Here is an 18179-nt window from a genome sequence, read left to right as displayed (position 1 = left end):
TCCTCTGCACACTGAACCACCCCAACTCTCTGTCTGCCTTCAGAGGAGAGGAGCTCCAGCCCTCTGCTCATCCTTGTGGCTAATTATTTGACCCAGCTGGGGGTTGGGAGGACTCTTTGGGCTTCTTTTTGCTTTGTTTTTTTTTGTGAGCAGCAGAACTAAGGACAGCTGAGTGCTGCAGGTTTGCAGCTGCTAGCACTGGACCCACCACAACCACCCTTGCTGCTGCAGCAGCCCCAGCTGCTCAGTGCTCATTTTGCTGTGCTGTATTCCAGTGCCCCCTTCCCACCTGGCTGGGTAAGATGTAGCAGCAGCAATGCCTGGCCCAGAGCTACTCTTGCAGTGAGGAGCTGCCTGGAAACTCCTGCTCTGAGCAAGGGATAAGGATTTCTTCCTGCCTTTCCCTTGGAGGTTTTGCTCCCTGGACAGCACTTTTTGTGCTTCACTGCATTTACCTGAACTTTGTCTCCAAGAACTAAAACTTCCACCTCCAGCAGGAGTGGAGTCACATTTCCCAGGGAAGGTTTATGCTAGGCGAGGCCACAGCCATGACACCTCCTAGCCCTGGCTTCTGGAGGAGATGAGGCTCAAACAAAAGGGAAAGTGAATGCAGAAGTGGTTTTGTCTTTGCCAGGCCTGAATGCTGCTTCAGCTCCTTCCGGAGGCTGGATGCTAAGGCTGCTACTGAGAAGTTCCAGCAGGACCTGGGATTCCGGATGCTGAACTGTGGCAGGACAGACCTGATCAGCCAAGCCATCGACGCCCTGGGCCCCGAGGGGGTGAACACCATGGATGATCAGGTGCACCACAAAGCCACACACAGATTCTCTGCATCACCCAATGGCATCTTCCTTCCCCTGTGGTTGTGTTAGTTGCCTCTCCAAGGCTTCCCTAATTCCAGCTCCTGCTTTAGTCTGCAAATGCATCCCTACAAACAAACAAACAGTAACCCCCTTCAAAGAGCCAGACAGGGCCTGGAGGGAGCTGTTTCTTTATCAGCTGGAATGTAGGTCTGCTCCTTGGATGGCCTGTGGCAGGCACTGATGGGAAGCAGGTTGATACTCTGGCTGCAAATGGAAACTCTGATGGTGTCTTATAGCTAAGGCAATGCCAAAGCAATGTTTGTCTGGCCAGGGACACTCTTCTGGTTCAGCAGCCTAAATCCAGTCTGGGTCAGTGAGGAGTGACCAAGAGCTGTTACTGTCTGAGGGCTTTCAGGTGTGAAGTGACTCAGATGTTCTTGATCTGACAGAGGAGAGACAGCTGAGAACCCCACTGGCCCTGGGCTCAGTCGGTGTTAGCTTTGTTCAAAGTCCATCAGGGCCATGTCCTTTTGACCTGTTCCCAGCTCCCCTGAACCCCAGGGCTTTGGGAGTCTGGGGAGTTTCTTCTGCTCGTGCTGTCAGTCCCATCAAGTAACAGCAGAGTGTTCTCTGGGGCATCATTCAGTGCCTTGGATTAGCTTCTAACTGAAAAGAAACCCCACACCTGTCCCCCCCATACACTCCTGGCTGTCACAGCAGTGGGGAGGAGCTGTCATGCCTCAGAAGCAGCAGGACATTGAGCAGCAGGGAGGCTTTCCCTTCAAGCAGAGGAAGGAGGTTTCTTCCCTCTTCAGCCAGGCAGTGCACTGGCAGCTGTTTGGCTTTCAGTTGCATCAAGAGTGTGTTCTGAGGCAGTGTGAGGAGTTTCTGCTGGCACTTATTTATGGTCTCATTGCCATCCTCTTGGTGTCATCCTCTGGCCAGTCCCACTGTGAGCTGGGGGCTCCCAGCCTGCTGGGGGCTCTCTGCAGCATGCTCAGAGCAGTGTTTTGGCCCTGCCCAAGGAGGGCAAGACAGACTCCCTTGGAGATGCTGCTGCTCTGCAGTTCTCTGGGGGATTCTGGGGCACCTCATCTGCAGCTAAGTGACCACTGCCCTGCCAGGCCCAGAGGGAGTTAAATCCAAACTCTGGGACTCTGCCATAGCTGGACTCATGATGAGTCTTGCAAACACAGCACAGCAGGCAGCACCTTTGAGGCATCACAGAAAGGTGTGACCCTCCCTCCTGGCAAGCACAGCCAAGGCTTTGGTCTCCTACACGAGGCAGAACTGTTGGGGTAGTTTCACACACAGGCTTCAGATTTTCACCACTCCCAGCAGCTGAGCAAGTCCAGCACTGAGGTGTGTGCTCAGCCCTGTGTGTGTGCAGAGAGGGAGAGAACTCACAAGTGTTCCTTCAGAAACCTGAGCTTGGAGCAGGAGCCTGCACTGCCCTGTGGTGGGGACCAGGCAGCACTCTGCTTTCAGAGGATCTCCTGTGACTCTCCTCTTCCCTTTGCATACTGAGGAACAGGCAGGGAATGGAGAACTGATATTAAACATTGAAAAGCAGAGGAAAGGTAAATCTGTAGAAATCTGCTGAGTTTAGGAGCCTGCCTGTGGCAGTAAATGTGCCTGCAGACCCAAGGTTTTAATTCACTCTTTACTTGTTTATAGTGAGCAGCTCCTCCCAAGCCCCCCCAAAGCCAAACCCAGCCACTCCCTTCCACCGTGGGACTGAGGCTTGGGGATGTGGCTGTTCTGAAGAGATGCCTTTGCAGACACAAGGTCAGAAGCCCTTAGTGTCAGAGATAATTCTGGTTTATGAGCTGTGTCCCTCTCTGAAGATGAAGCTCTGTTATAGCACAGTGAGCAGCAGAGATAGTGCCTGGGTAAAAATCAAACACAGTAATTAAGGAGGGAGGGAGAAGCCATAGGTATGGGCAGGAATGGATTTTACCAGGCCATTTCCCTTCTGTCCTTGGCTCCTTCTGGAATGCACTCCCTGAGAAGGGCTCATTGCTCTCATCATTCATCCCTGAGCTGTCATGGTTTGCTGGTTAAACAGAGAGATTGATGGGAGTGAAATGCTGAAATATTGTGGCAGCCAGGATTTTAGCAAGGGGGGGAGCTGCCAAATAAATTCATCTTGAGTATTTCTTGTGTTTCCTGCTTTCAGTTCATCTGGCTACAAATGAGCCAAGAAATGGGCCTTCATTTCAGGCAGCCTTGAGAAAGCTCAGGGACTGTGGACAACACAGGGCTGAGGTTTTCAGGGATCCCTTTTGTGTCCTGGCAGTTTTGTCCCTGTGACTTTGTCCACCTCACTTTCCAATACAAGCACATTGTGCCCACTCAGAACCCCAGATGCTTGGAACACAGAGCTGTGCTGCCCCTGCACACACAGTGTTCTGTACATTGAGACTCCCTGGGTCTGTGAGAGTTTCACTGTTGAGAAGTACTAAAAGATAACTTTTTGTCTCCTTCCTGAAGGGCATGACCCCCCTCATGTATGCCTGTGCTGCTGGAGATGAAGCCATGGTGCAAATGCTTATAGATGCTGGAGCAAATTTAGATATAAAAGTGAGTACCAGAGCAGCCTCTCCTCGTGAGCACTCATCTGGACACTAACAGGAGCAGTCAGGGAACCTCTCCCAGCCACTGAAGCCTTCATTTCTGGAAGCTTCTAAGCAAGCCACTTCCTTCAGAAATCATCACTTCAGGGATTTGGGAGGGGGAAGAAAACCTTCAAAACCTCTTGGAGCATTCAGTGACTCCAATTATGATTGGCATTGGCAAGTCTAATAGGCAGGGTGGGGGTGAAGGGGTCTCCCTCCTCAAAGAGCTGCCACTAGGAGAAACCAACAAGCCCATTAAAAAGGCCCAGGGGAGCAGACGGCGCTGGCAGTGCTCTCTAAATGGCCCAAGCTGCAGTTCCCTGGGGTTGTCACTTACAAAGGAGAGAGCCAGTTGTGTACAAAGGGGCTGGCAGACAGACTGTGGTGGTTAATAACTGCCTGGCTCCTTCCCCCAGGTTCCCAGTGCCTCTCCACGGCACCCTTCAGTCCACCCTGACAGCCGCCACTGGACTGCCCTCACCTTTGCTGTGCTGCACGGCCACATCTCCGTCGTCCAGGTGAGCAGAGGGCGTCCTGCAGTCAGGGAGACCCAGAGGGGCTGAGGCACAGCACCCTCAGGCGTCCTGAGCTGTGCATCTGTCATGGGCTCCGTGTGCAGCTTGGTGGGAACCATAAAACCTGCTGAGAAATGGCTTGTTTGGCACGTGGGGAGAAGGGCAGTGCTGGGCTTGTCTGGGAGGGGGAAACCAGGGGCTGATGGTATCAGTCCTAACAACACAGGGATTGATAACAACACACAGGATGTTCTCTTCTCTCTCTTTGGTTTCAGTATTGGTCTAGGGTTTACCACAGAAAGGACTCTGAGCAGTGCTTTCTGTGCTGTTAGACAAACCAGGGCTGCACAGGGACTGCTTCCAGTTAGGCTGCTTGCTGGGGGTGCTGCCTGCCAGGGGTGTGAACTGGTTTGTGCATTTACATGTGCAAAAGTTCAGGGCATGCTGATTGCTGCTCTAATGGCAGCAAGTCATCTGTAGCTTCCTTTGTAATCCTTGAGAACTGCATGGAAAAGATGTAAGCTGCCCTGGGAGTTGAGCCTTTGACATCCTCCCTGCTCCTTCTCCTGGGGAATTAACATAAGGAGCAGCAGAACTGGGTGGAAGCCTGGAAATGTGACCCTGAACTGCAAGAGGGATTGGAAACTGATCACAGCAGGTAGTCAGCTGTTTACCTTCTGCTGAAAGAGGTCTGGGGGGAGGGAAAGCAAAGTGATGCTGCAGAGGCTGATTTTAGTGGACACTTGTCGACAGTCACAAAGCAAAGTGCCAGGGCAGCCTTTGCTGCTGCAGAGGTTGGACAGCTTCAGTTCAGAGGGGGGATGAGAGTGTGGTTCTCTCAGGAGATGTAGGGAGAACTGGCAAAGCTCAGGTGGGACTGCACCTTCCAAATGCTCCCCAGGCTTTGTTCAAGTGGCAGTGATTAACAAAGGGTAGATGCCAGCTCTTGCTGAGCTGGCTGTGGGAAATCACCTTCCTGTGGTACCTGTGTGGAAGAGCTGCTGCCTCAAGAGAGAAACCCACTTTCAGAATCAGGTTGTGCCTGTGCCTGCTGCTTGTGCCAAGGTCATCACTAATTGGGGATGGCTGAAACTGGTGAATTGTGAGAGTGTTGCATGATGAAGCCAGCTGGACTCCTGCATCCAGCAGGTGGGCCTCCAACAGTGCTGGCGATGCAGAGCTTGTCCTCCCTGCCAGGGGAGAGGGGCAGCAGCCACCACTCTGCACCAGCAAGCACTGCTCTGGGTGCTCTGATGCTGTGTGCCAGCCCTACCTGGGGGCTGGTCCCCATCCTCTTGCAGCCTCCTCCCCATCCTCTTGCAGCCTCCTCCCCGTCCTCTGGGAGAGGTTGAATTTCCCTTGTGAGCAGCTCAGTGAGTTCAAAGAGAGCAGGTCCTGTGTGTGACAAATCACTGAACTACCAGGGCCTAGAAGCCCAAGAGAGGGCTGTTTGGCCTCCAGGGCTAATTCCCTGGAGGAACCTTGCTTCCTGCCCAGCATGAAGCTAAGTTAGTTGGACTTCCTGCACTGCAGAGGAGCTTTGACTGCAAAGCTCTTTGGGGTTGGGAAATTACAATTGCAAAACCATGTTCATAAGGGAGGTTAAAAGGGGAGGGGAAAGGAGGTGATGTTCTCTAAGCTGCCAGCTGAGCACCTTCCCAGCAAACACTCAGTGGTGAGAGCACAGCAAAGCAAAAGGCAAAATGAGAACTCTGAACTGTCATTGGTGTGGAGACTTCAGCCCTAGGCTGAGCAAGGAAGTGCAGGAGAGAGTTGCCTTGGAATAGACATTTTGCTTCAGCTTTAGGGACAGTGCCTTTGTGTGCACACATCCACAGACACTGTGAAGCTACTGCTTTTCCTCTCCAGCACACAGCCTCTTCTGTTTTGTCCTTCTGAATTCCTCTTTTCTCAGCTCCTTGTCTTTCCTGTGTCTCTTGCAGCTGCTCTTGGATGCTGGTGCCCACGTGGAGGGCTCTGCTGTGAACAGTGGAGAGGACAACTATGCTGAGACTCCTCTTCAGCTGGCTTCAGCAGCAGGTAGGTTCAGGGCAGCCTCAGCACACTGTCTCTTGCTACCCCAGAATAACCACAACCAATTCAGGGGGGTGTCTGGTGTCTGTGGAAGGAGTCCCTTTGCACTGTGTTCTGAGGTGCCAGAGTGAGCTGGCTGCAAAAAGCCACCAGGTTTTCATTTCTAAAAGACTGGAGGGAGCCCTGTCTGGGTTGGCAGCAGCTAACAACTGCTGTCATGCAGTGAGAGCTTGCTGGGCACTGAGTGTCTGTGCCTGGGACTAGTGCCACCACTCCCCCCCTGCCAGCAGCCTCTGCAGCAAAGCTGACTCCAGCAACCCTGCACAGGGCACTGTCAGGAAGCACGAAGCAGCTCCTGCCTAGCCTCAGCATGTCTTGGATCCAAAGAACTTCCAGATGCAAAAATGAACAGGTTTAAAAATCAGCCTGGGGAAAAACAACTGCATCAAGAAACTGAGTTTAGGATTTATTAAATACCAGTAAAATTCTGCATTTCTACCCAGCTGTCAGGAGGAGAATTTAGCATTCTGCAAGCAAGTCTGTGCTAGCCTAGCAGGACATGAAAGTGCTGCTTTCCAACACTTAGCAGCTCTAACTGGCTTTGCTTTCCCCCCCCCTCCCCTTTATTTCCTTTGACTTTATTTTTGTGCATTTATGAAGACAAGTCTCTGGCTTGCTCTGCTCCAAGTTTTATTGAAGGGATAAAAAAGGGCCTCCTCCTCCTCCTCCCCTCCCAGCCACAGACACTCCTTGTGCTGGTCTCTTGCCGCCACTCAGTGCTGTGTCTAATGGCCCCAGTGGAGGGGAGGCCTGGCTGAAGGTGGACCACACAGCTGTGCTTGTCTGCAGGGTGGCTTTGTGAGCCTGTGGCCAGCAGGCACAGCACAGAGCAGCTCTCATCCTGCCTCATCCACCAGTGGAGCAGCTGAGACTGACCCTGGTTTAACTGGTTGCATCCATCCCTGCTGGGGCTGTATTGAAAGCACCCAGACCACTTTACCTCCCTTTTCACTCTGCCTCTGGCTAGCTGTTCCTTTTTTTAGGCAATTGAAGTGCTTTGTGGCTCAGTTTCTCTCTGAGAGGTTAGGAAGCCTAACAGATGCCTGCAGGGCACCCTGAAAGCCTTAGTGGTAGAATACAGGTTTTGCTTTGCTACCAGTCTCATGTTGCATGCTTTCCTAGAGGTGACACATGGGATCATGCTGCTGTTTCTGTCCCTTTTCCCCCAGGGAACTATGAGCTGGTCAGCCTGTTGCTCAGCAGGGGTGCTGACCCCCTGCTCAGCATGCTGGAAGTCAATGGGATGTCCTCATCGCTTCACGAAGATATGAACTGCTTCAGCCACTCGGCTGCACATGGGCACAGGTAGGGCCTGGCTCATGCTCACAAGAGGGTTGTGAGCCTAAGGCTGTCACTGCAGCTGTTCCTCTGACTGACCATGACATGTCTTGCACCCAAAGCAAGACATGATCCTACAGCCCAACCTGAACTGGTTTTAGCCATGCTGAGTGGTGTGGCTGCAAAGGGAGCAGCAGCCCATGGCAGTGCAGCAGCACAGCTGAGTACTGGGCTGGGGAATGGCTGCTGCAGCTGGCTCCAGCTGTCTGTGGGGACACCAGTGATGGCTGCAAGCTTGCCAGAGCGGCTGGACACAAACAAGAAAGACTCTTCCTTGCAAGTGCAGTGTGGAATTCCAACCCAAACCAATTCTCCCTGGAGGCAGTGATGCAGAACTGTTGTTTTTTAATGGTTTCTCTTTACTGATAGAGTTAGCAGGTCTGACTACAGCAATGTAACAGTGCTTGAGGAGGGGCATCTGGGGGAACTGCAAGAGTTCTAACAGAGGCTCTGATTAACATTTTACCACAGTGGGGGCTGGCAGAATGAAACCTGCTCCTGTGTCCAAGTATAAACTGCAGTAAGAGCCAGGCTGCCCCAGCACTCCAAAATATGCCCTGGGACCACTGAGGTGCAGGAACCTATTCCGTGCTCCTGCCCTGGCTCCCAGGGCACCAGTCCCTGGCATGTGGGACAGGGATGGGTGAGGGGGCTGAGTGCTGCTCCATGCCTGCCAGCTCTCAGGTTTGGGCAGGGAAATGATGATTTACTGCCAGACCCCTAAGCCCAGAGCAGCAGAGTCCTGTCTGAGGCTCTGTCCTTATTAAGTGGCCTCTCCTCTTCCTCCCCAGGAACGTTCTGCGCAAGCTCCTGACCCAGCCCCAGCAGCTGAAGGAAGATGTCCTCTCCCTGGAGGAGATTTTAGCTGAGGGAGTGGAGAGTGACACCTCCAGCCAGGGCAGCTCCAGCGAGGGGCAGGTCAGGCTCTGCAAGACACGGATGAAGGCCCTGCAGGAGGCCATGTACTACAGTGCTGAGCATGGCTACGTGGACATCACCATGGAGCTCAGGGCACTTGGTAAGGGCTTTGCTCTGAGCTTTTTTCTCTGCCCCTTTCACTCAGAGAAGAGTCTGTAAGCCCAAGTGCTTGTGGGAACCAGCTGCCCTAATTTAAAGCTCCCCACAAATTCCTACTGATCTGGGATGTCCCCCACTGGATCCTCTGTTCCCAAGTATCAAAAGCAAGGGGCATGTCTCTTCATCAGACACTCTGACACCTACCACTCAGTGTTCAAGAGGCTGGCTGGCCTCAAACCCAAAGAAAACCTCAGAGCTTAAGAGGCTTAAAGATTTGACCTAGTGGTAGGAAAGAGAAGCTCTGAAGCTTCTGTGGCTTAGACTGTTCCAGGTAAGCAGAAGAGACCTCACACCGTGTTTGTGTAGTTAGATGTCCTTACATGTTCAGTTCAGATTTATTTTGTAGTTCTGACTAATCCTGAAGCAAAACAGGCAACTGGGAGTCTGTGTGGCCCTTACCAAGCAGCAGGAAGCCCTAACTTACAGCCCTGGTACCAGTCCTCTGCTGTTGGAGATAAGTCACTTAACCTCTCGATGGGCCACTTCAGTCACCTGGAATATTGAGAGAGAAATGAATCTGCTGTCAGGCTGTGTGCAAAGCTCTGCTTGTGTTAGTCACAGCAGCAGGACCACCTACTCCCAGGGACTCCAGCACCTCACCACCTCTCCCTGTCCTTTTTGCTGTGGGCACAGGGGTCCCATGGAAGCTCCATGTGTGGATTGAGTCGCTGCGGACAACCTTCTACCAGTCTCGCTACTCAGTGGTGCAGACCCTGCTGAGGGAGTTTGTCACCATTAAAGAGGAGGACTACAATGAAGAGCTGGTCAGTGAAGGGCTGCAGCTCATGTTTGACATCCTCAAAACCAGCAAGGTAATTACTGCTTTTGTAACAGTGTCAGGTGCTTGGTTTGTGCTCTGCTGTACTGCAGTGCACAACAGGCTCAGGTGGAAGTCCTCTGTGGGGTCCTTAATGAGTCAGGGTATGAGGTGGCCCTGGGAGCATTTATCTAAGAGAGATGCAGCCCTCACTTCACTCCTTCCATAGAAGGGAAAGCTCCTCTCTGGAAGTCCAGTTCAGCAGCTGGCCTGTGGGCCCCTGTGAATGGGAGAGGCACCAGTACAGGAGGGGGCAGCTCAGGTTCTCAGAAGCATTTTCTAGCAGGTTCCTGAATGATGCTTTTTGTTCAGCAACATCTTCCTTCTCTTGTTTCCCTTTGAGTTAAAGGTTGCCTATGAGTGAGTTTTCCTTGCTTTTCAAAGCAGGTCCTAGAGCAGCTCTGATGCATGGTGAATAGTTCAGCTCTTCCATTTTGCAGCTGAGTTCTCCAGTCTCTGCCACATTCTCTTCCAAGAGGCTGTTCCCTCCACGGTGGGGGGTGGGGGTGTGTGTGGATGGCTGCCTGCAGACAGGAGACAGCTGAAATGCACAGAGGAAGCTGAGGAGCTCTTGAGACCTCCAGAGCCAGCCACTGCAGCATACATTATAAATGCTCTTGACATTAAAAGTGGTCAACAAAAACCAATTTCAAACTAGGAAGTGGAACCTGGTCCACGTTCCACAGGTCCAGCGTGCTGAGAGCACACCTTTGGGCTCCCAGCTTAGAGAAGTGGGGGGATGAGCTTTTGCTGAGGGACTCTTTCCCCTTGACAGAGGATGGCCTCAAACTCCTGCTGAGAGAATCCTGTCAGGACATTGTTCAGGCCTTGCTCCTGTCCCTCTCTTTGAGGTTATTCTTGTAGGGAGCAGCCGTGATAAGCCTCAGGTGAACTGTTAGGGCATGTCTGAGACCTGCTGAATGCAAAGTGCTGACTGAAGGTACCTGTCCATCCTCCTTACAGAATGAGTCCCTCAATCAGCAGCTGGCAGCCATCTTCACCCACTGCTACGGCAGCAGCCCCATCCCCAGCATTCCTGAGCTGCGCAAGGCGCTGCCGGCCCGGCTAGGTGAGGAGCTCGGTGTCCCACCCAGCACTGCAGCCCTGGGCTTTCTGTTTAGAAAGCACCCCCAGCTCCCACAGTCCTCACCCTCTGCTTTGTCTTCCCCTTACCCTCACAGATCCTCACTTCCTAAACAACAAAGAGATGTCTGATGTCACTTTCTTAGTGGAAGGGAAGCTGTTTTATGCACACAAAGTCCTGCTGGTGACTGCATCTAACAGGTGAGCCACTGCCCACAGCCAAGGGGCAAAGGAAGCTTTGAGCCTTCAGGCAGCTGCCAAGGACAGAGAGCAGACCCTAACTGAGGTCTGCAGGACCAAGCCACATCAGCTTTTCTACTGTTAATGGGAGAGTGAAGCTGAGGTTTTGAAGCTGCTGTGTGTGAGTGGCAGTGAGAGTGTGTGCTAAGATTCCAGGAGCTCTGCTGCCAAGCTAACCAGCAGTCAGCCCTAAACTGCTGTGCAGCAGTTGGAGGGTACTTGCCCAGCCATTCCCTGCCTTCCTGTCCCTCCTCTCAGGGTTTGCCAGCTACAGCTCCACTTGCTCCACATCACCTGGAGATGTGACCTGGCACACTTGCAGTTAGTACTTTCTGTCACTGGTGATTTGCAGCTATTACATGGTGGGACTGGATCAGACCCAAACAGTTCACAGGCTGAGCTGTCCTTCAAGTTCCAAACTAATTGATGAAATGGAAAGCAATAGTTTCCATTGCAGCTTGCAAATGAGAAGAAGGGAGGGGCTTTGTTTCCCCCTCGCTCAGGCTGGCTGTCAGGAGGTCACAAGTACCTGAAGCACTAACACAGAAATCTTCTCACACCTTTCTCAGGTTCAAGACACTGATGACCAACAAAACAGACCATGACAGCCATGGCAGCAAGACTGTTGAAATCAGTGATATGAAATACAATATTTTCAAGGTAGGTTACTTACCTTTCCTTTAACCTTCTCCTCTTCTCCCACACTTGGCAGATAAGGCTAAGCCAAGGCTGAAATCAGAGGTACTGTGTGGTGGAGTCCCTTTCACCCCATCTGCACTGCAGTATTCTGATCTTTGTCAGAACTTTTCATCTAGGTCCAAGCCTAAACCAGAAACCTGTTGTGATAGGATGAGAGGGAATGGAAGAGGGGAGAGGTAGGCTGGAGATGAGGAGGAAGGAATTCTTTATAGTGAGGGTGGTGAGAGGCTGGAACAGGTTCTCCAGGGACACTGTGGCTGCCTCCTCCCTGGAGGTGTTCAAGGCCAGGCTGGATGAGGCCTTGAGCAGCCTGGGCTGGTGGGAGGTGTCCCTGCCCATGGCAGGGAGTTGGAACTGGAAGAGCTTTAAGCTCCCTTCCAACCCAACCCATTCTATGCATCTGTGGTTTTTAGTTTTCCACCAACAGCTGACTCCTCCTTAGGACACTGGGCTTCTGCTCCAAGTAGTTTTACACCACTGCCATACTTCAGGCACCCTTTTCATGCTGGGCTAAGCAGAAAGTGAGCTACTAACAGCAGGTGGACTGCCAGGTTCCACAGGGACTCACATCAGATGGTCATAAATCATCCATGTCCCCTGCAAGAAAGGCTCAAAATGGAGCCCTGCACTTTGCTTTCATGACATTTCCACACTAAACAGACTTAAGGGAGGTTCCTTCATGATGGAGGGAAAGTAGGGTACTTACCACACACCCAGGGAAAAAGCCAAGTCAGTGAAATGTGAGAGTTCAGCTATTTCAGCTTTCCATCTGCAATTCAGATTTGGAAGCAAGGTGGAGAGCAGGGAAATGTGAGGTGCAGGACAGGTTGTGACTGTTTCACTACAGGGCTCAGGCTTTTCCTCTTCCTCCAAGCAAAGAGAACAGCAAAGCTGTTGGTCAGCAGTACTGTCACAGGCAGAGGGAGTGAGGCTGCCCATGAGAAATCTTTGTGGGGTGTAGAGGACATCCAACTTTGGCAGCCCAAACACAGCTCAGCTGTAGCAAAAGCAGCCTCCCTAACAGCATTTGTACATCAAGAGCTCTCTAAACTTTTGCCTCACTGGAGAGAGCAGAAATCAAAAGGCATCGAACCACTGAGAGATTTCCACAGAGTTAAACAACGTGGAGGTAAATAAAACCAGGCAAGGTGAGGAGGGGTGGGTGCACAGAATCCCAGCTGTGGTGGATGGAGGATGCTGAGCCACCAGAGAGCTGTGTTCTGCTTGGCTCTCTGCTGGGAAGCTGCTTTGCCCCCCTGTGATGCCATTACAAGAGAAGGCAATTTTAAAGGTAGAAGTTTGGATTTGCTACACCACTACTGCTAGAGAAGTTCAGCAGAGCTGGCAGTCCCACTCCTGCTCACACAGCAGCCCAGACCCTGGAAGGAATTCTCTTCCCATCACCAGACCCAGCCCTTCCCTAGATAAGACAGCCTGGGCTTGCTGGGCCTGTGCACATGCAGATCAAAGAGCAGAAGCTGCCTCTCACTCTCCCTGCAAACAATTAGGGCCTTTTCCTCCAGCCCTGATGGGGGGTTGGAAGTTGATTAGAAGCACAGCAGGGGAAGTAAGTGGCTGGGAGGTCCCCGAGACACAGGCTCATGGTGGCAGTTTCAGCTCTGCAGCTAAGTGGCAGCTCTGTGGGTGAGCAGCCTGCAGGGCTTTACAAAACTGGCTCCCAGGACATTGGTGTTGCTCAGAGACAAACTGTCACTGTCACACTCAGCCTCAAATCCTCACCAGGGCTCTTTTCAGAGCCAGAGGAAGAAAAGTCTATTAGAAAGCAGCAGATTTGCAGCACCAGAAAAAAGCCAACAGCAGAGGTGAGAGCCAGCAGCCTGCCCACAGGAAGGGGAGCTCAGCATTCCCAGCCCCTCTGACTTCAGTACCAGCTTCATGCCTGGCCCTCTTCCCATTGCAGATGCTGATGCAGTATTTGTACTATGGAGGAACAGAATCCATGGAAATCCCCACCACTGAGATCTTAGAGGTGAGAGTGTGGTCTTCCAAGTCTTGCCAAGAGCACCGGGGCAGAAACAAGAGCTTGAAAAGCAAACTCCAGCAGCGGAGAGCAAGCTGCTAAGCCAGGAGGCAAATCAACACTTTGGAAGGAGCTGAAAGATTCAGAACACAACTGCTTACAAATAAGAACTCCCAGTTACAGCTTATGATGTCCAGCAGATGCAGTGGGAGAAAAACCACTACAGAGCTGTTGGTGCCCAGGGTTGGATCAGAGCCTCCTCGGCACCAGGTCCTCTGTCCTGGGTGAAGGAAGCGGCAGGGCAGTACTTTGGAGGGGCACAGCAAAGGTGCCCACAGCAAGGGGCTGCAGATTGCAGAGAAATGATTCACAGCTGAGCCTGTGCAGAGCAGCTGCTGGTACTGCAAAGCCTGGTGTCCAACAGCAGTTCCCTGCTCTGGCTCTACCTGCTTGAGAAGGGGGGGTTGGACATCTCCAGAGGTGCCTTCCAAGCCCTACATTCTAGGGTAGGTCCTCTTGCAGTAATGCTGCTCAGCCACAAGCAGTCTGTTGCCACTAAAGCTTCCAGCTAAAGCCTACACAGCTCTTTTTGAGGAGATAAAAGAGGGCTTTGAGCAGTCTGGAGTTCACAGGTCCTGGTGACAGAAGGTACCACAAATGCACTTCCTGCAGGAGGTGCAAGCTTTGGCCAGGAGGGGAAAGCTCTCTGTGGTCTTTCTGCTCTTTTGTAAGGACTTAGCCAGTAGAACAGGGAGCTGCAGCTCACTCAGAGGGGAAATCATCAGCTCTGTCCCTTTTCCCTGCCCTAAAGCTTCCCAGGGCTCATGATCTCAACTAGCTTCCCTCTTCTCTCCCAATAGCTGCTGTCAGCTGCCAGCCTGTTTCAACTGGATGGCCTCCAGAGACACTGTGAAATCCTCTGTGCCCAGACCATCAGCCTGGAGAACTCTGTTAACATCTACAAATATGCAAAGGTAGGCAGCAAAGTGCCTCCCCAGGGCCTCACAGGGGAGCAGCATCCCCTGCATCCCCTTCTGGAACTCAACACAAGGGGCAGAGTGTGGGCCCCTGCTCTGCTGGGAACTCGAGGCACCTGCTTGAGAGTCCAGCTCCTTTCTGGGCAGTCAGGCTCCCATCCCATGAACCATACTCTTCCTGCCACGAGCTGTGTGTGCCAGCTGGCAGTGCAGTGTTTTGTTTGCCCCCTGCCCAGCCCCTGCCCAAGCAGGTAGCTTGGCTACTCCATCAGCCAGCTGCTCTGCTCCTTTAAGAGGAAGGGACTGGAGTGCAGGCCAGGGGCTCTGCCAACAGCAGGCCAGCAGGGGAAGGAATTAAAGCAGCTTCAGTGCCTCCCAGCTCACACCTGTGCCTGAGAGCATCATCAGCCACCACTGGTCCTACCCTCAGTGCTTATCCCTGTTGTTGTTGTTGTAATTATAGGGGAAAGCATGAGCCAGGAGAGGAGGCTCAGGCGTGGCCTTTGGGTCTGAGGCAGAAAAGGTTAATTGGGAGCTGCCCTGTGGAGAAGGACTGGGGGGGTGCTGGAGACCTTATTGCAGCTGTTCAGTGCTTAAAGGGGAGGATCAGGCAGCTGGGGACAGACAGTAACAGTTTGAAACTAAAAGAGGGAGGTTTAGACTGGAGAGAAGGATGACATTTTTGACACTGAGGGTGATAAGCCTTGGCTCAGCTTGCCCAGAGGTGGGAGATGCCCCCATGCCTGGAACCATTCCAGGTGTTTGGGGCTCTGAGCAACCTGCTCTAGCTGGAGCTGTCCCTGCTGCCTGCAGGGGGGTTGGATTCAGTGACCTTTGATGGTCCCTTCCCACCCCACCTGCCTGCGATCCTAACTGCTCCTCCTCTCCCCTGCAGATTCACAACGCACCTGAACTGGCCTCTTTTTGTGAGGGCTTCTTCCTCAAGCACATGAGCTCCCTGCTGGAGCAGGACTCCTTCAAACAGCTGATCTACAGCAGGAACAGCAAAGTGCAAGGCCTGGACCCCCTGCGGGACCTGCAGACCGCCCTGGCCGGCCGCCTGCACTCTGTCTATGTCACCTCCAGGGTGTGAGGCGGGAGGGAGGCAGCGGCAGCAGCGCTGGGTCAGCCTGCACGGGGATGTGTCCTTGGGCAAAGCTCTGGCTTTCCTGTTTGCCTTCTGCATCTTGCTGAAAATCCCCTCCACCAGATCCCCCCCCAGGCAAGGGTGCTGTGCCTCGCCCCACGGAGGGAGGGGAGCTCTGTGCTGCTCCTGTCACACAAACACTGCCGCAGCACAGCCAGCGACTGAGGATGCAAGGCGAGGACCTGACCCGGAGCCCAGCGCTGCCCTTCCAACAGGCACAGGGCAAGGCTGCAGGGGAGTCAGGCAGTCCACCCGGACCCTGCCCCCAACACCTTGTCTTAAGCATCTCTCTCCACACCACCACAGCCCCCCCAGCTCCTACTCACAGATGTTTGACTTGGGAGGAGGGTGCTGGCCCCCTGCCCATTCAGCAGCTCTGAACACAAAGGCTGCTGCACACACCAAGCCCTGTGCACGGCACAGACTTGGACACGAATTTATCCCCAACCTGTTTGCACACTGAGAGAGAGAGAGAGATTGTGTGTAGGTGTTCAAAGCCAGGCAGAGACCAATACTGACTCTGGCCTGCCTCTTTAAACCCAGCCTGAAGAACCCAGCTGGGGCAGGGAGGGGGAAAGTGCTTCTTTGTGTTTTTTTCCTAGGGTTTCACTGTGCTGGCTGTTAATCTGCATCCCTCTTGAGGAGGAAAGGGACAACTGCAAAGGTTTATAGCCCCAACGACCTTCACCTGACAAAACATGTTTCTGACCATTACCTGTGAGACCCAACCCCATGAAAGATGCTTCCTAACAGACTCAGGTGTAGCAGGCACTAGCACTGTGCTCAAGCAGTGCCCAGTTGCATAAATAGCAATAAGAATCTCCTCTGGCCCCGAGGAACTCACAACCTGAAGGTTTGTTCTCTCTGGAGCTAGTTGGGAGTAGAAGCTCTGACCTCTAGTCTCCACCTCCACATTCTCATCCATGGAATGTTCCCACAGATCTGCTACCTCAGGGGGGGCTGGGCAGAGCACACACCTGGCAGGTTCCTGGAGGCTGGCTGCAGTCTAACATTTAGGCAGCAGCACTTGAAGATGTCTCGCCTCAGATGCCCAAGAGTCAGTTTTTGTCCCTTGTTCTCGGCAGAGAGGTGGTCCTGGGCCCAAAGGACTCATTCTAGGCCTTCTTAGAGCTGCTTTAGAGCTAAAAGGAGAGAGTTCCATCTCCGGGTTTGAGTCTGAAGCAGTGCTTTTGGGTGTGGTGTTCCATTTGAGCTAATCCCCGCTGCAGGGACGCAGTTACCTGTGTGAAAAACACAAACCTTGCTGCTGAGCAAGTTTCAAGGGAAGACCTTACCTGTTCCCACTGGTCTCTGTTGGCACCCACCACCAGCAGGAGCTGAGGCACCATCATTTGTTACAGGAGGGTGATGGAGAGGAGGAAACCAGGTGGCCAGTGGAGAACTGCTGCGTGGAAATTCATTAATGCTGGAACTAAACACACTGGAAGGAGGAGGCTCAGCTGGGCCCAGGCTCCAGAGCACCACAGACAGGGGTTAGGTAGATGAAGGGAAGGAGAAGGATCTACAGCATCTCCCAAACAAATCCATCAAACCCTGACACTGCCTCATTCCTAAAGGATTTACTTGGGAGGCAAATTGCATGCAAGGGTGAGAATGATTAGTGCAGGCTCAGCAGGCTGGCAGGCAGGGGGGGGTCAGGGCATGCTTCAGTCTGGGCTTGAGTCCACCTCCACTTCTGGAGATCACCAGCTTCAATAACTCTATTTATTACCAGCCAGCCAGAGAGGCCTTTCAGAACCATCACTGGTTTGCCTGAGAACTACCACCAAGGCTTCAGCCTGGAAAGTACTTTGGAGTAGCTGCTCCAGCTCTGTACAAACACACAGGTCCTCTCGTGGTGCTGGAATATTCCACTGCTCTGTTAGTTGTACATTAATGTTGGCATTTATGTAAATGTACCAGGATTTTATTAACAACCTAATTTTAAAGCCACACAGCTGCTGTTCTTTGTTCTGCTCTTCTAACAGGGGGAAGGAAAAGCTCAAACTGACAGAACACTTCTGGGGAAAGGGCAGTTGCCGTTTCAGCCTCTCCCATTCGACTGGGTCTGTAGTTAGGCCCTCAACCAAGGGAGCAAGAGGCTTTCACTTCCCCTTCCTAGTGGCATCCTGGCTGGGGTCAGCAATGCTGTGCCCAGCAGGAGCAGGGAGGGGATTGGCCCCTGGCACTCAGCTCTGGGGAGGCCACACCTGGAGTGTTGTGTGCAGCTTTGGGCACCTCAGCACAGGAGAGATGTGGAGGTGCTGGAGCCAGGGCAGAGGCCAAGGAAGCTGGGAAGGGCCTGGAGAATCAGTCTGGTGAAGAGAGACTGAAGGAGCTGGGGAGGGTTAGTGTGAAAGAGAGGAGGCTGAGGGGAGGCCTCCTGGCTGGCTACAACTACCTGAGAGGAGGTTGTGGAGAGGCTGCTGCTGGTCTCTTCTCCCAGGTAGTTAGTGACAGAACAAGAAGAGATGCTCAGCAGCCAGCTGAGAGGAAACCATGGGTAGAGCCAGACCCTGCAGCTGGCTGCTGAGAGTCTCCTCTTAATTCTTCCTTGCCTTGAATTTCCCACCACACTCTGAACAACAGGAGCTGTGCAGTGTACCCCTGGCCAGCTCTAGACTAAATTACCAGCCCAAGCCTTCCTCAGCACTGGATTTGTATCACCCAAGAGAAGCCTGCTGGGAGTGGTGCACGAGGGGGGAGCTTTCTCCTGTGTTGTGCCATCTGCACCAGCGTGCCTGGAAAGCCACCAACAGCAACAGCAACTTGTTCTCAAGAATCAGGTAA

At 52.9% G+C, this 18179-nt stretch overlaps 1 protein-coding gene across 1 annotated transcript in view; it reads left to right on the top strand.

Moving 5' to 3' along the window:
- ABTB2 (ankyrin repeat and BTB domain containing 2) overlaps positions 1-17333 on the top strand; it is a 115579-nt gene extending 98246 nt beyond the window's left edge. Inside the window, exons 5-17 of the mRNA XM_054171843.1 lie at positions 635-800; positions 3297-3386; positions 3838-3939; positions 5880-5976; positions 7200-7335; positions 8160-8386; positions 9079-9257; positions 10226-10331; positions 10444-10546; positions 11155-11245; positions 13206-13274; positions 14126-14239; positions 15138-17333. Coding sequence (XP_054027818.1) covers positions 635-800; positions 3297-3386; positions 3838-3939; positions 5880-5976; positions 7200-7335; positions 8160-8386; positions 9079-9257; positions 10226-10331; positions 10444-10546; positions 11155-11245; positions 13206-13274; positions 14126-14239; positions 15138-15335 — 1678 coding nt within the window. The 3' untranslated portion in view covers positions 15336-17333. The remainder of the gene's footprint in view (positions 1-634; positions 801-3296; positions 3387-3837; positions 3940-5879; positions 5977-7199; positions 7336-8159; positions 8387-9078; positions 9258-10225; positions 10332-10443; positions 10547-11154; positions 11246-13205; positions 13275-14125; positions 14240-15137) is intronic.
- The last annotated feature ends 846 nt before the right edge of the window (positions 17334-18179 follow it).

This window comes from Dryobates pubescens, chromosome 22, assembly GCF_014839835.1.
Source record: "Dryobates pubescens isolate bDryPub1 chromosome 22, bDryPub1.pri, whole genome shotgun sequence".
Classification (NCBI taxonomy): domain Eukaryota; kingdom Metazoa; phylum Chordata; class Aves; order Piciformes; family Picidae; genus Dryobates; species Dryobates pubescens.
Note: the sequence above shows the minus strand (reverse complement) of the source record. Positions and strands in the feature narration are given on the sequence as shown.